Source organism: Dermacentor variabilis, chromosome 7, assembly GCF_050947875.1.
Source record: "Dermacentor variabilis isolate Ectoservices chromosome 7, ASM5094787v1, whole genome shotgun sequence".
Classification (NCBI taxonomy): domain Eukaryota; kingdom Metazoa; phylum Arthropoda; class Arachnida; order Ixodida; family Ixodidae; genus Dermacentor; species Dermacentor variabilis.
This window is the reverse complement of record NC_134574.1, coordinates 113,579,334-113,592,418: the sequence shown is the minus strand read 5'-3', so window position 1 is coordinate 113,592,418 and position 13,085 is coordinate 113,579,334. Positions and strand designations below refer to the sequence as shown.

Sequence of the window (13,085 nt, the reverse complement as noted above, 5' to 3'; positions counted from 1 at the left end):
CATGTATGTGCATACTTGCATAATTGCACACTAGTACCTATCCTCACCACCACTCCTCATACCCTCCTCTTTTTCTCCGCTTCCCTCTAAGGAAAGTAGCAGGTGAGAGGAAGTTACCTCAGGCCAACCTCTCTGCATTTGTTCAGTTGTCTCTCTCTTTCCAGACTCCATAGCTGTGCTGGAACGAGACCATATGTTTTAAGGAGCCATTAGCACTAACTGGACAGCGCCGGCATAGAACTATTTATGGCTTACAGATGTTAAAATGTAGCTGCCAAGGCTGCTAAACATGCTGAATGACCACAGCATTGAACTTGGAAAACATCGGTCCTAATGAGCCATGTCAATATTTCTTTATATCCTGACTTTTAAGTGAAGCTTGCATTTATCATTTCCCTGTTACCAACTTAAATGGACTTGAATTTGGCCTAGACAGTTTTGATCTCATGTGGCAAAGTGCCATGTCTTATTTGTCTCTTTTCTGTGTTTGCACATGTTGTGCTCAACATGCCTGCCATTCAAGACCTTGTTATTGAGGGCTTTGTAAAAAATAGTTCTTTTCTTCCCCCTTGAGATCAGTACCGCTTCTTGTGTCAGTTTGTGTATGCCTAGATTGTTGCATGTGCATGTATTCTGCAAGCAATGCTTGTGCCAGAAACTCGATAACATTTCTGTATAATTTTTTTGCAATTTGTGAATTTTATGTAGCCTGGATCTGTGAATGCTGCGAAGTTGCCGTGTGCGGTCCAGTAACTTTGTCAAGCTGTCCATCTGACAACTTTTCCTGCTGGCTTCCAGCATCATGTGTTCATTACTATATTACTAAGTGTAATGTCTGATTTCCTTATTTTCTATCTCTCCAAGGGAGCTCTGCTGGTAGCTGTCACAGTGAGAGTGCTGCACACATTACTGCCAGCCCTGCACCATCATCGCCCGAGGCAACCAAGGATAACAAACCTCCACGTTGCGACTCCCTGGCACTTTTTTTCCGAAAGGTGTGGATGGTTGAAGTGTTTTTGGTAAATGCTAAGCTACGATGAACCAGTATTTTGCTCTCTCAGAACTTGCAGTGGGTCCGGTCCCATCTGAGTATTCTCAGTTCACCTTTTTTGCATGTTTTCACTTTTGCATTGCACACACATTAAAGGACCCCAAGGTGCTAAAACTTAATCTGGAGTCCTACACTACGGCTTGCCTCATAATCATATTGTAGTTCCGGCATGCGAAACCCCACATTTAAATTTCTTTTAATCCTCACCCTATGTCTAAGTGCAAATTAGAGGGGAAAATGATCTTACAGTTAGACCATGGTCTCGAACATAATGCAAGGGGCTTTCCTCAGGTTGGAAGTTCTGGAAAAAGAAGAAACTTATATTTGTGCAAGTATGGTACATTTTGTCATCTGAAGGAAAGCTGCATTTTGGTCGAGCACTTCTTGTATTGACTGCGCTTTGTGACGTACGGCGCCCACTACAATCTCAAACAGGTCTACCACTTGGCGGCCGTGCGCTTCTTTGACATGTGCGAGAGACTGGGCATTCAGAAGGACATCCAGCACAAGATCTGGACCTGCTTTGAGCACTCCCTCGTGGCACACATCGACCTGATGAGGGACCGGCACCTCGATCAACTTCTGTTGTGTGCGCTGTATGTCGGTGCCAAGGTGAGGCTGTGTGCTTTCATGCTACCTTCGGAACGCCTTCAATTGGAGTTGCAATGCCTCGTTATTATGAGGCACTGTTATGGTACACAACTGCTCTCGTATCAGATGCCTTTTCGCTTAAATCCTTCCTAAAAACCACGCGATTAAATGCGATTCTGTTAGCCGTGAGTGTTGTGTCTCGCTGTGGCGGCATCGTATTCTGGCAAAGCCCACCAGCTCGATTTTGTTTTCGAAACAGTGTAAAAACAACAATGTGCGTCTCGGGATGCTCAGGCCTCACCAACTCGATGCACGTCGTCATGCAACAATTTGCGCAATGCTTCTCATTGCGTAGGTGCCAACTACAGTTCAGTCTGCCAATTTTTTTAATCACTTCGGAGCATATGTTTCCCAGTTAGTAAGTGTTTTTCTTGCATTTTTTTCTAAAAAAACATGAACGAGGTTCTACTGTATATGTAGGTGCGCTTGCACAAAGCCGAGTTTCTTGTAGGGGGCATTTGTCAAGCCTGTAAAGGGCTTTTCGTTTATGTCCCTGTAATCTGGAATACCTAAATGAAGTTTTTATCTGTCACTTCGTCCATCTGTTAGCCCGTTTATTTGCTTCTGTGTGGGCCTACTGTGAACAACAGGGGGAGATATGAGGATCAAGATTGTTGGTCATGCCCATATGTTATAAAGAAATTACATGGTTTTCTGAGAAAGCTTGGAGTGCGAAGTGTAAGGACCGAATTCTCGTGCAGATGTTGCTAAAGCAGGATGTATATTGCAGAAATAGTCTCTGATTATTCATTATGTGAATTGAGCAAGACATAATGTGATAGGTCATGTGAAGTACCGGGAGCTATCGCTGAGACTCGCAGATATATAATGCAAGAGAATTGACAGTTTTATGTGGCTTGGTTATTGTTTTTATCTGGACTTTTATACCCATAAGTGTGTTATAGACTGACTGTGGTGCCAAAGGCTGAGAATCGAGCTCTGTAAAAGCGTGGTGAAACATTTTCAGTAACATCTCTTGCAACGTGCAACGAGCACATTTGCAGGGGTTATGTGCCTTTAAGCTTTGTAGAGAATTACTGTAGTGACTGTCACTGCCTTATTTAGCTTGCCGTGTTTAGCAATGGGCTATACTGTCAGTTTTCCCTCCGTGGCCACGGTTCATCACCCTTCTGAGCCTCCGTCCCATGGTGTAGCTGCTGGCGACAACTATGCGCTGCGGGGTGGTCTCTCACCCGTACTCTTGGGACAAAGGAACGACAACACAGTAGTGCAAACAATCACAAGGGCATTTATTGCACCTTTCATAGATCAATGCCTGCTAGCCGAGTTGCTATCCACAAAACATGCCGATGGGCGCGCGACAAATCTAGAAGTCCGACTCACCGCGACCGGATAGCGAGCGAATATGTTCGCCCCATGCTGAATCCCAACGCCTGGTCATTCGCGTGTACAGTCACGTGAATGGTGGCGCGTTCCAAGGCGGCCACGCGAGACGGTCTCGCAGAAGCATGGGTCGGCGCACGTGCGGCACGGCACGTCCGTACCGCTTGCTGTCCCGAATCCAAGAGGAAGCGCCTTGTCTCTCGGCGCCCGAGTAACCCCGCCTGTCGGTGACGTTAGCAGCGCAACACTCGCGCCATCTCTCGTACTGCGCCTCAACCACTCCGAACGCAGCGGGCGCCGGGCCACGCGGCGAAGCCGGATTACAGGAGACGTGCTATGCGGAAAAAACATATCAGGGGACGCGTGAGAGTCTCGCATCCCCACATCCCCCCAACCTTAAATCACTACATATTCCGGCGAAACATGTCACACGGTCTAACATCAAGGTAGTGCATGCAACAGTAGCCGCGCTGAGGAAATGTCCACACGTTGTCCATAGCATGCGAGCCGACTGTCCTTGGGTACACCGCTGGTGTCCGCCGGTTACGGCAGCAGCTTTGCAGGCTCGACGGCACGATGCCAGGCCAGGACTCTGGAAACGACGACGCAGTAGTCGGTACGAGCAAGCGTCGCTCGCGCCGACGCGCCCTGCTGGCAAAAGCCACCGTCGCTGTCGGTGACCGCCGGCTCTTTTGTCCACCGCCGAAGTCGCTGCACCGAACTGGCCACAGCATCACCATCGCCCGGGGTGGCTCGATCGTAGTCCGGGGCAGCAGCGCAGACGATGTGCAGGTGACAGCAAGCCAGGGGTGACTCCAATCACGCTGCGTACACTCAACACACTCGGCAAACACTAAAGTAGTGCAAGGGAGAGGAATTATGCATGCGCATCGCCCACGTGGTACGATGTTCAATTCGGCTATCAAAAGATCGGGCAGCTACTCAGATGCTAAGTTCACGTGAACGAAGCTCACTTCCTTGAGTCGAACGAGTAATTTCAATTCGTGCGAGGCTAAATAGAATGAGGCGAGCAAATTGCAACACCTCAACGCCACGGTCCACCAGGTTGTGTCCCTCCACGTGCGACAGGCAGCTTCGTAAAGCCTTGGGCCTAAAGCGTCGCTACCCCGACAACAGCCGCCACCAAAAAACAACACCCAAAATGAGCTCAAAACAGGCAGCCGCGAGGAGACGTCAGCTCTGTGAGGTGGTCCTACTCCGCTCAGTGCACACAGCATCCGAGGTGACGGCGCCCACCGTCCCAGACGGTGTCGGAGCGCCCGGTGCCAGGCCGCAATACCAATCAGCCCGTAGTGGCACCCGTGGCCCGCGGCCACCCGGCTCCCAGAGCCGCGACTTCATCAGAGTCAAAGAGATAGGAGAAGCTATTTACATGAGAAATTCGGACCACCCACGAGGCTTCTGTACTCACTCGCTTCAGGCTTGCCAATTCTCCACGGGCGCTAAGTCTCGCTCTCCCAGGATGCAGACCACGTGGCTCTCGTACCGACGAATGTCATAAAAAAAAAAACACTTGCGAGAAGGTTTAGCATATTGACATGTTCAAACACACTACAGCCACCGTCGCCTTGCTCAAGAAAGCACGCCGCCGATGCTAGCGATCAAAATCCACACTAGGCCTACGCTTCGGTTCAACCAACGGTCTCGAACGAAGCAAAACTGTTAAAACTATCGTCCGATGCCCCAAGAGTCCCACGTTGGGCAGCCAGATGTGGGGTCCTCCTCCCGTACTCTTGGGACAAAGGAACGACAACACAGTAGTGCAAACAATCACAAGGGCATTTATTGCACCTTTCATAGATCAATGCCTGCTAGCCGAGTTGCTATCCACAAAACATGCCGATGGGCGCGCGACAAATCTAGAAGTCCGACTCACCGCCACCGGATAGCGAGTGAATGTGTTCGCCCCATGCTGGTCACGCGAACGGTGGCGTGTTCCAAGGTGGCCACGCGAGACGGTCTCGCAGAAGCATGGATCGGCGCACGCGCGGCATGGCACGTCCGTATTGCTTGCTGTCACGAACCCAAGAGAGAGCGCCTTGTCTTTCGATGCCCAAGTAACTTCGTCTGTCAGCGGCGTTAGCAGCGCAACACTCGCGCCATCTCTCGTACTGCGCCTCAACCACTCCGACCGCAGCGGGCGCCAGGCCACGCGGCGAAGCCGGATTACAGGAGACGCGCTATGCGGAAGAAACATATCAGGGGACGCGCGAGAGTCGCGCCTCCCCACAGCGCATCTCCTCGAAGAGCTCACGTGGCAAGTAGCCCGACTGACAGCTGAGGTCACTGCCATCCGAACACGCTGGCCGCGTTCTTTGTAATGACCTCACTGCCCCAGCCCTGGTCAGTCTGGACGCTGTTCTCCTCCTCCTGTTCAAGGCGTCTCCTGTCACGCTCCACTGCTCTGGCTTCTCCAGGCACACAAGGTCGTTCCCAACACTTGGTCAGCCATCCTTGTCGAGTTTCCGGCCATCTTCCGACCTCCCTCCTTTCAGTCCTCGGTCGCTCACAGCTTGACACATCATATCGTTACGACTGGCCCTCCCCTGTTTGCTCAGGCTCATTTTTACCAAGGTCGACCATTTTTACCAAGGTCGACCTGGTGAAAGCCTACCACCAGATTACCGTGGAACCCTCAGATATTTCCAAGTCTGGGTCACCAATTTGTGGGTGAAGAAAAACCAGACAGATGCTGGTGCCTGGTGTCCACAAATTATATTTCTAGCTGAGCCCGCTCAATGAGGCGGAAGCCTGATTCTGCCACTTTCACTGCTCGCGCACTGTCACCGTGCTGGGCATGTCCTCGTTGTCTTTTGTGACAAGACCACTATGGCATGTAGTAGTGCAGTACAACATAATTCACTCTAAAAAAATTGATAGGACTTGTGTTCACCGGTTTGATTTGCATAAAAAAGTACAATGATGTTTACTAATGTTAGCCGCTGTTCAGTAGTGCTACACAAACTTGCTACATGGAAAAAAAAATTATTTCAGAGGAAAATAATTTTGTGGCAAGTGTAAGGAAAGGTTATATAGAGGTTGTACTTTATTTAGTCACTTGCTGTATATTCTCATGACCTCACAAGTGCTCATAGATGTGCTACAAGTAATATTATTTATTTGTTACTTCGTTCATCCAAGACAACAATGCGTTTGTTTGTGTGTGTGAGAGGGAGAGAGAGAGCCTGGTGATGTTTTACTTACACAGAAATTGAATTTGTTGCACATTGGATTCCGGGACCTAAAAGGTTGACTAGCTGTTATTTTTGATAGCACAGAGGACGTCAGCTTAAAATGCTCAATGGAATGCAGTAAACTTGTAAGGAAAAAATTATGTGAGAAAGCAATCTCTGAATGGCAGTCTAAGATTTTCTGTTGCTTCCTAGGTAACCAAATTTGCCACCAATTTCGGGACTATTCTAAACTGCTACAGGGAGCAGTCTCACAAGAAAAGCCACGTGAGTAAGACTTTCACAGACGAGGGCATCCACGTAAATTTTGGTGTGGCACTTGGACACTGACTATCTCTCCTCCTTTCTCTTGTCTGTACTCTGCAGGTGTACCGCAGCGTTTACCTGGAACGGAATGCAGGTCATGGTGAGGTTCACTTTGTCACTATATAATACATCCATCATTGCGCAGAGGTAGTGTTCTCGCATAACAGATATTGCACTACGCATTTGTGAACTTGGGGTCATTGGCACTCAACTGCAGGCTCATTGTTGCATTCGCACTACAGCGGAGCATTGGCTAGCTAATGAACTGTAGCAGAAAATTGTAACGCGAGTGTGAAGCAAAATTTGTGAAAATTGACTTGGCACAGCTGATGCACCTGTTGGTTGCGCTTACAAATAAACTGGTAAAAGAAGGTTGCAGAGTTCACGATGTCATCTTGCTGCTCACTGTTGTCAGTGCATGAAACTGGCTTTTCTCTTTTTTTTTCAGAGGAACGGGGTGACATCATCAAGTTCTACAATAATGTAAGCATCGTCTGAATTTTAGTTTTTATGCTCCTGTAAGAAAGCATTTTGCTTGTTTTATTAGGTGTAGCTCAGTACAAAACAACTGCAGGTTTTATTTCATATTCACGTGAAATCACTGACACACGCAGCAGTTCTAATTGACCTGAATGTGCATGAAGACTTGAAAATTGAATCAAAAGTGAAAAATGCCGTGGAGGGTCGTCAGGCGCCACAAGAAGTGATTTGTTCAAAATGTGCAACAAGTTCCTTGGTGATCTGGAAGTTGCGGGCTTACTTCTTCCAAGAAACATTTGCGTTGAATGTACCCTCTGGAATGAAGGTCACCGCATGTGCCATCGAAACTGTCAGTAGTGAAGTATCTAGAATTTCTAAGTGCAGAATAAATTGATTGCCGTGAAGCAGCCCCATTTGTCTCCTTTTTAGACTCTTGCCTCTCAAGCTGGTGAAGCGATCACACATTTGAGAAGCTTTATTTGCCATGGGGCCAAAACTCATTCATCCAGTGCTTTGTTTTTTGACAGAAGAAACAAGATCAATAGAACATCACTTGTGGCAGCTAACATGTAACCATATTGTTCATTTAGTAAGAGTGTTAATGTTGCTGTTCCATCCATGTGCATAGTTTTTGACACTGCAGATTCTGGGATGCAGATCCATAAACAGAACCTTTTATTCACTCATAACCAGAGAAAAGAAAAATATCAAAATGATACTCACTTCGGAAGGAAGCAGTTACCAGAAGGTGAAACAGCTTGCACAGAACTTCATTTTATGGTTGTATCACGTTAGTTCTGGGGATTGCCTAGCCCTGTTATTCATGTAAACAACATGTGGCATTTATTTGAATAGGTTGCTTATAATGTTAGATCCTTATATATCAGAGTTGCTAGTCATGAAGATGAGAAGTGAAATCATATAATTTGCAGGTCTATGTAAGCCGGATGACTACGTTTGTCAAGAGCTTCTGTTCAGGCACAAAGATGGTGAGTTTTTAAAATTTTTGTACTGATCATTCGTATGCCAACCAAGACTTCGTTACAATACTTTGTTAGTCTGAAGATCTTGGAGTAAACTGCATGACTCGTCAGTACTGTGGCTGACTTAAGAATGTTGGTGCAAGCAGACTATCACCGCAAGATCTTATTTAAGTTTGTGCTTGAAGTTGGGTAGTGGCCTTTTATATAATACTGCTTCATCTTGCACCTTATGGCAACCCTTTCCCAAATAACAATGAAAAGGGGGGGAGGGGGGAGCTGCTTGAGTTGTCTGATATCGACTTAGCTTTAAGGAACTAACCATTTGTTGCAGAATGAGATTATTTGCCTGACCCCCCTGCCACGTGCAAAATACATGCTCAACTCACCGAAACGCCAGGTTTCACCCAACATAAAGGTCTTTGTGTCGCCGATGAAGGCTGACCACTTTGCGACACCCGAACGCCACACTTACCACTTCAACCAAAGCCCAGCCAAGGTGAGTATATGTTTACAGTGGTAGCTGCTGTGGGTTCTTTCATCTCTCCATGTTTTAACGTGCATATCAGCAGGTGTGTAACCTAACCTAACCCTATGCAATCTTTGCAACTGCCTTGGGTACCCATGCGGCCATTGTTCAAATGTTTCTGCATCGTCTGTAACAGCAATAAAGTACTTAAAGGGCCGTTCACCAGGCCACATAGAAAATTTCAGTTATCCACTACAAGTTGTTACGTGCCCTCTGGGAAATGTTCTACTGCAATAATTTTCCAGTCTGGTTCATCAATAGCAGAGGTAAAGATATTTGGACTGCCGTGAACCTATGATTTGAGGAGGTGAGCTTCACGGCCAGCATAGACACACTCTCCATTTTCCCCCATCTAGCACCTGCAAGCGAAATTCCTTCCCTGCATTCTCCCATACCCGAGTCGGAGGACCGTGTGATGCAAACGTTGTGGGCCCCGCCTTCTTTTTTTCTCTTGCATTCTTGCTCCACTGCGCTCTTCCAGTGATGGTCTCAGACATGAGCTGTTGTGTTTATCTTGTTTTGCGCAGCGCACGATTTTGTGCGCTGTGCACAAGAGTAGCTGACCAGCGGGGTAAGTCAGTGTCTCGGCAGACACAAGTGGATCAAAGAGCAGGATCGCACACTGGAACCCGGTAGAGAATGGCAGATAGTTTCGTTTTCTGCGTGTGTGACTACACGACATGGGAAGAAGCGGACGAAATGGAAGTACGGCACTCTTGCTACGGCATGGAGTGAAACAAAGACTCACAGACATTCAGTTTGTAGATATTATTTTTATAAACTACAAATTGTGTAGTGAAGCCACAGATCAAACACATAACTGCTGTAGCCTTGAATAATTCGCGACGTCGTATGTCGTGGTGAGTGACGTTTCAGCGACGCAAATTAGATAGGCGCACTTGTGCGTCTGACTTCCATTCTCCAGCTAGGAGCACGGCTCCTTTGAGAAGAAGGGCGTGCGGCATTTGGTTTGAAACTTCAGCTGTTTTCATAGTGCGCAGCAGTGTAATACTTTGCAGACGCGATGTTCAGTGCGCATTGTATGGACCACTCGTATATGTTTAAAGTGACCAAACCTGGTGAGGGGCCCTTTAAGTAGTGATAAAGAGTTCTAATGCAAGCTTATTTCCTTTAATTAACCTAATATCGCCATAACCATGAAACCGAGTTCTATGTTGGATATTGCAAGGAGGATTAACAGAAGCAAGTTTAACAGAAGCAAATTTGTATGTCCACTTTTTTTAACAAGGTGGCAGTGCTACATCATTTAAAGCCATTATATATAAAAAAGAACACTTGTAAATGGTCATAAGAGCATAAAAGATTGAAGCAGAATCTTGCACCACCATTTAACAGCAAAAGTTGTTTCCCTGCCTTGCTTCAAGCTAGAGTTGAGGTTACCTTAGCCATTAAGTGTCGTAAGAGCTCTCAGCAATGAGTCAGAAAAAGCAACTTTTTTTCAAAAACCAAGCGGGTGCATAGCTACCGCTCTTAGCAGGAACAGAAAGGTTGTGATATGGTCTCCCTTTGTAATTTTTGTTTTAATGTGAAATGCTGCAGTTGAAGTTGTAAAGGTTGTTCTTGTTTGCACCGAGTTTGTTGCATAGTGTCCGGTGTGGTACAGGCTGCATCTACCACTCTGAACAAATAGCTTTCCAGCCAACTCTCGTTGCAATAGACCCTGATAATCTGTCAAAAAACGTCCGTTTTATCCGAAGTCCGTAATATCCGAAACACCTCACTTCTGAAACTTTAGTTGTGATGTCTAACAATTTTATTGCAAAGAATGAGTGACGAACATCCAAAGTAAAAAACGCAGTTTCGCTTGAAAGGCAAAGCTTCCATTGTGATAGCAAATTAAGCAAGATAAGCATGGCAGCAGCAGCCAGCGAATTGACCTTTGTGCTGTCTTGCTTCAATGCGAACTAAACGTCAAAAACACAGCGCATATGGAGCTACCGGCGCTGGACGTACTCTGTCCAGATTGCTTTTAAGATACAGCTCAGCAGCTCGGAGTAGAACCCCCTCACTCTCGCTTCCCCCTCCTCACCATCTGCATTTCGCGCGCGCGATATTGAGCTGCGATTGTCGGCTGGCCCTTGCAAGTCTAGCAGATAGTCCGTTGTAGCGTGGTCTGTTAAAGGAAAACTTAGTTGCATAAATAAAATACCTAGAACAAACTAAAGTTGAAATACGGTCTGTTATATCCGAAAGTCTGTTGTACGCGGGTCCGTTGTAACGAGTGTAGACTATAAAGCTGCTGGGTGTAATGTAAGGCCGCATAAGTGGATGCAATGGTACGGCCCGTGTTGTCGGGATGGTTTCTGTATGAGTACTACTGTATGAGTTGCGCATCAGCATTGGATCACATGTAAACATTGCCTCGTTGTTGTTGTTTAGAGGACCATTCGTGATGCTTGTTGTATTTGCAATTGAAGTTTTCAGTGTTTGAAAGTTGTGTTTCCTCGGGAAGGCACAGTGAGAGTGATGTTCTGTGGTTAAAGTGTTTGGTATAAAAACTTGACAATTTCTTGTTGTAGTTGAGGGCTCCATAGAAGAGCACTTACCATTTTAATATTTATAGGAAGCTTTACCTTGGGCCCAACTCCAATGCTGCCTATTCAAATACATGTAAAATGCAGAAATGCTTTCCTGATATAACCGCTGGTCTGATTTTAATTAAATTTGTAACATTTGAGAAAGAAAGTGAAATTATAGTGACTGTTGGAAGCAGAATATTGATATGAGGCCTGACTTTTTAAAAGAAATGTTCAAAAATTGTTAGGTTTGAAAAAAATTGAAAGATGAAGTTTACAAATTTGTAGCTCTGCACTAAAAACAATTATTGCAGTTTCTGTAAACTGCATCCATTAGACCATCCAAAGTGGATAAATTTGATATGTCAATTTATATATTACATGAATTCCTTGCATTGTTTACAAGGGTTTTGCAAGAGTTCTACTCATATGATAGTGATTTACTTGAGACCCATGCATAATACATCAACTTTGTTCACTTTAGATGTACTACTATTAGATTCAATTTAAAGGATTGCGATATCGCTGGTTATTGCCGAGTTACAGGTGTGTAAACTAGATGGTCTCATATTATGAAAATTTGCTATTTTCAACAATTTTTATTAAAATATTGATGGCCTAGATCGAAGATTCGCTACCAGCAGTCACTAGGTTTAAACTTTTTCTTTTAAATGCAACAAAACTCATTAAATTTGGTGCAGTTGTTGCGGAGAAAAATGATTTCTCCTTTCTCATATATTTACTCTGATGCTGCTTATTCAAATACATGTAAAATGCAGGAATGTTTTTATGGAATAACCCCAAGGCCGATTGTAACAAAATGTGTTGCATTTGAGAGACTGTTAAATTCTAGTAACTGTTGGAAGCAGAATGTTATTTACTTTGAACGAAAATTACCTAAAATTGGTAAGTTCGGGAAAAATGGAAGCTTAATGTCTACAGATTCATAACTCTGCACCAATAACAGATATCACGGTTCTGTAAACTCATACTTTAGAATATACAAAATGAACAAATTTGTTACAATGCTTATAATGGTTTTGCAGAAGTCCTACTAAAATATTAGGGGTGTACATTAGAGCCATGCCTAATACATCAATTCTATTTGCTTTAGTTGCTATAACATGCAACTAACACAATAGTGATATCATTTTTCATTGCTGAGTTAAAAAGTTATAAACCTGATAGTTTCGTTTTTGGAAATATTGCAATTCTCCACAATTTTTATTAAAAGAAGCCAATGGCCTAAATCGAAAATTCATTTGCAATGGTCACTAGATTTTAACTTTTTTTAATGCAACAAACATTATGAAATTTGCTGCAATGGTTGCTGAGAAAAAATGATTTTTTCTTTCCCGTGTGTTTAGATGGGAGCCCCTGAGCTAACGCTTGCTCTTAATTAAGGAAGATAGCTTAAAGACTGTCAGTGCCGAAAGAAAGTTGCTGTTTCACCTGAAAGGCGTAGCATTGATTGCAATATCTAATTATTAGACAGCTATACAAAGTAATGTTAGTAGTTTTATTGGCCATATAAATTCGTAAACATTTGCTTACTAAATTAACAAACAGTGTGTCACGCATGCACAGGCAAACGTAAACCCATTGCACTCGATGAACTCGGACACTTACTGCCAGAACGCTGGTGTGAGGAAAAGCGGCAGCAGCAGCGAGCGAAGTGACCTTTGTGCTGCCTCTCCCTTCAACGCGAACTTAGCGGCGAGAACACAACGCATATGAAGCTATCAACCCTCGGCGCATATAGACTGTGCACTCATCGCAGATTGCTTTCAAGATAGGGCCATTGCGGCCGCACTCAGCCATGCTATGCGCAGCTGCTAGCAGAGTAGAACATCCCCCGTAATATGTACAACGTAGAACGCACAGTATAACAATGTTATATACATTACAGCATTTCTGAGTGAATCACAATTGGTGCCTCTGTTTGTGGCATGGACACAGTCTGAATTAAAAGCACTGCAGTCAGAAAAGATGAAT

The 13,085-nt window shown here is 45.1% G+C and overlaps 1 protein-coding gene across 1 annotated transcript in view; it reads left to right on the top strand.

Moving 5' to 3' along the window:
• LOC142587774 (retinoblastoma-like protein 1) overlaps positions 1–13,085 on the top strand; it is a 34,011-nt gene that overhangs the window by 16,448 nt on the left and 4,478 nt on the right. The window contains exons 8-14 of the mRNA XM_075699017.1: positions 865–995; positions 1,487–1,663; positions 6,454–6,525; positions 6,625–6,664; positions 7,013–7,047; positions 7,977–8,033; positions 8,359–8,523. Coding sequence (XP_075555132.1) covers positions 865–995; positions 1,487–1,663; positions 6,454–6,525; positions 6,625–6,664; positions 7,013–7,047; positions 7,977–8,033; positions 8,359–8,523 — 677 coding nt within the window. The remainder of the gene's footprint in view (positions 1–864; positions 996–1,486; positions 1,664–6,453; positions 6,526–6,624; positions 6,665–7,012; positions 7,048–7,976; positions 8,034–8,358; positions 8,524–13,085) is intronic.